At 38.3% G+C, this 1,508-nt stretch overlaps 1 protein-coding gene across 1 annotated transcript; it reads right to left on the minus strand.

The window, feature by feature from the left end:
• Positions 1-718: 718 nt before the first annotated feature.
• LOC131638225 (uncharacterized mitochondrial protein AtMg00810-like) lies at positions 719-1,225 on the minus strand. The gene has a single exon (XM_058908773.1). The coding sequence runs from the start codon at positions 1,223-1,225 to the stop codon at positions 719-721; it is 507 nt and encodes a 168-aa protein (XP_058764756.1).
• Positions 1,226-1,508: the final 283 nt, after the last annotated feature.

Consider the following 1,508-nt stretch of genomic DNA (forward strand, 5'->3'; position numbering starts at 1 on the left):
TCTGTTAATTTTCGCGGTAGCGACAATGTCACAACACTCTTCATAATAATTCCTGAACAACATGTTTTACCAAAATGGTTGCCAACACAGAAACAACAAACTCCCCCTTTAGCAAATTTTGGCCAAAACATTATTGCACAGCAAGCACATCCATGATTAGAGCAACGACTGCAATAAAACAAAACAGAGGGACTAAGCATAAGCGTTATTGCTCCCCCTCAACCTTACCCTTGTCATGAGTAGCAGAACCAGAGGCTATCAGACATCTTGCTCTCCAAACTCTCCCCTTTTTAGCCATAATGTGCCAAACCACACCATCAAACCATAAAGTAGCTTGGATGAATAAATCAAACCAAACTAAATGGCAGAAGAGAACCCTAAAAGTACTTTCACACTCCCTTAATTGCTACAAACCCTCATATATGCAAATCCCCAGTTTTCCTCTCAAATTTTCAAATTGACCTGCATCCAGGGACTTAGTGAAAATGTCAGCTAGTTGCATCTCAGTAGCTACATGTTCTAAGGAAACAACTTTATCTTCAACCAGCTCTCTTATGAAATGGTGACGAATATCAATATGTTTGTTCCGGATGTGTTAAATGGCGTTTTTGGATATGTTTATAGCACTCAGATTATCACAAAATAATGTCATGACATCTTGTTTGACATTATATTCAGACAACATTTGTTTCATCCAAACCAGCTGGGAACAACTGCTTCATGTAACAATATATTCAGCCTCAGTAGAGGATAGAGACACATAATTTTGCTTCTTACTGAACCAGGATATGAGATTATTCCCCAGAAAGAAACATCCTCCTGAAGTACTTTTCCTATCATCAACACTTCCAACCCAGTCATCATCACAATATGCAATTAATGAAGAGCAAGATCCATGAGAATATAACATACCATAGTCGCTTGTCCCATCCACATACTTCAGTATCCTCTTTACTTGATTGATATGGCTGACTTTGGGTTCAACTTGATATCTAGCACACACCCCTACAACAAAGGCAATGTCAGCTCTGCTAGTTGTGAGATATAGCAGACTACCTATCATACTTCTATAGAGACTTTGATCCATATTTACACCTTTCTCATCCCTAGACAGTTTTAGATGAGTGAGAGCAGGTTTTCTCTTGTGACTTGCATTTTCCATCCCAAATTTCCTCACGATATTCTTGGCATATTTACTCTGAGATAGAAAGATAGAGTCTTCCATTTGTTTGATATACAGACCAAGAAAGTAGGTTAGCTCACCAACAAGCTCATCTTAAATTCTGGCTGCATCTGCTAGACAAAGTGTTGAACCATCTCATTTGACATTCCACCAAACACAATATCATCAACATAAATTTGTGCAATCATGGTCTTTCCTTTTACTTCTATGACAGAGAGTTTTGTCTATACCACCTTTCTTGTATCCATTTCCACTAAGGAACTTTGTTAGTCTTTCATACCATGCTCTAGGAGCATGTTTCAATCCATACAGAGCTTTCTTCAAC

Source organism: Vicia villosa, unplaced genomic scaffold, assembly GCF_029867415.1.
Source record: "Vicia villosa cultivar HV-30 ecotype Madison, WI unplaced genomic scaffold, Vvil1.0 ctg.002222F_1_1, whole genome shotgun sequence".
Taxonomy (NCBI): domain Eukaryota; kingdom Viridiplantae; phylum Streptophyta; class Magnoliopsida; order Fabales; family Fabaceae; genus Vicia; species Vicia villosa.

Excerpts from the sequence above, each read along its gene's own strand:
- LOC131638225 (XM_058908773.1), bottom strand. The coding sequence starts at position 1,225 with ATGGAAGACTCTATCTTTCTATCTCAGAGTAAATATGCCAAGAATATC.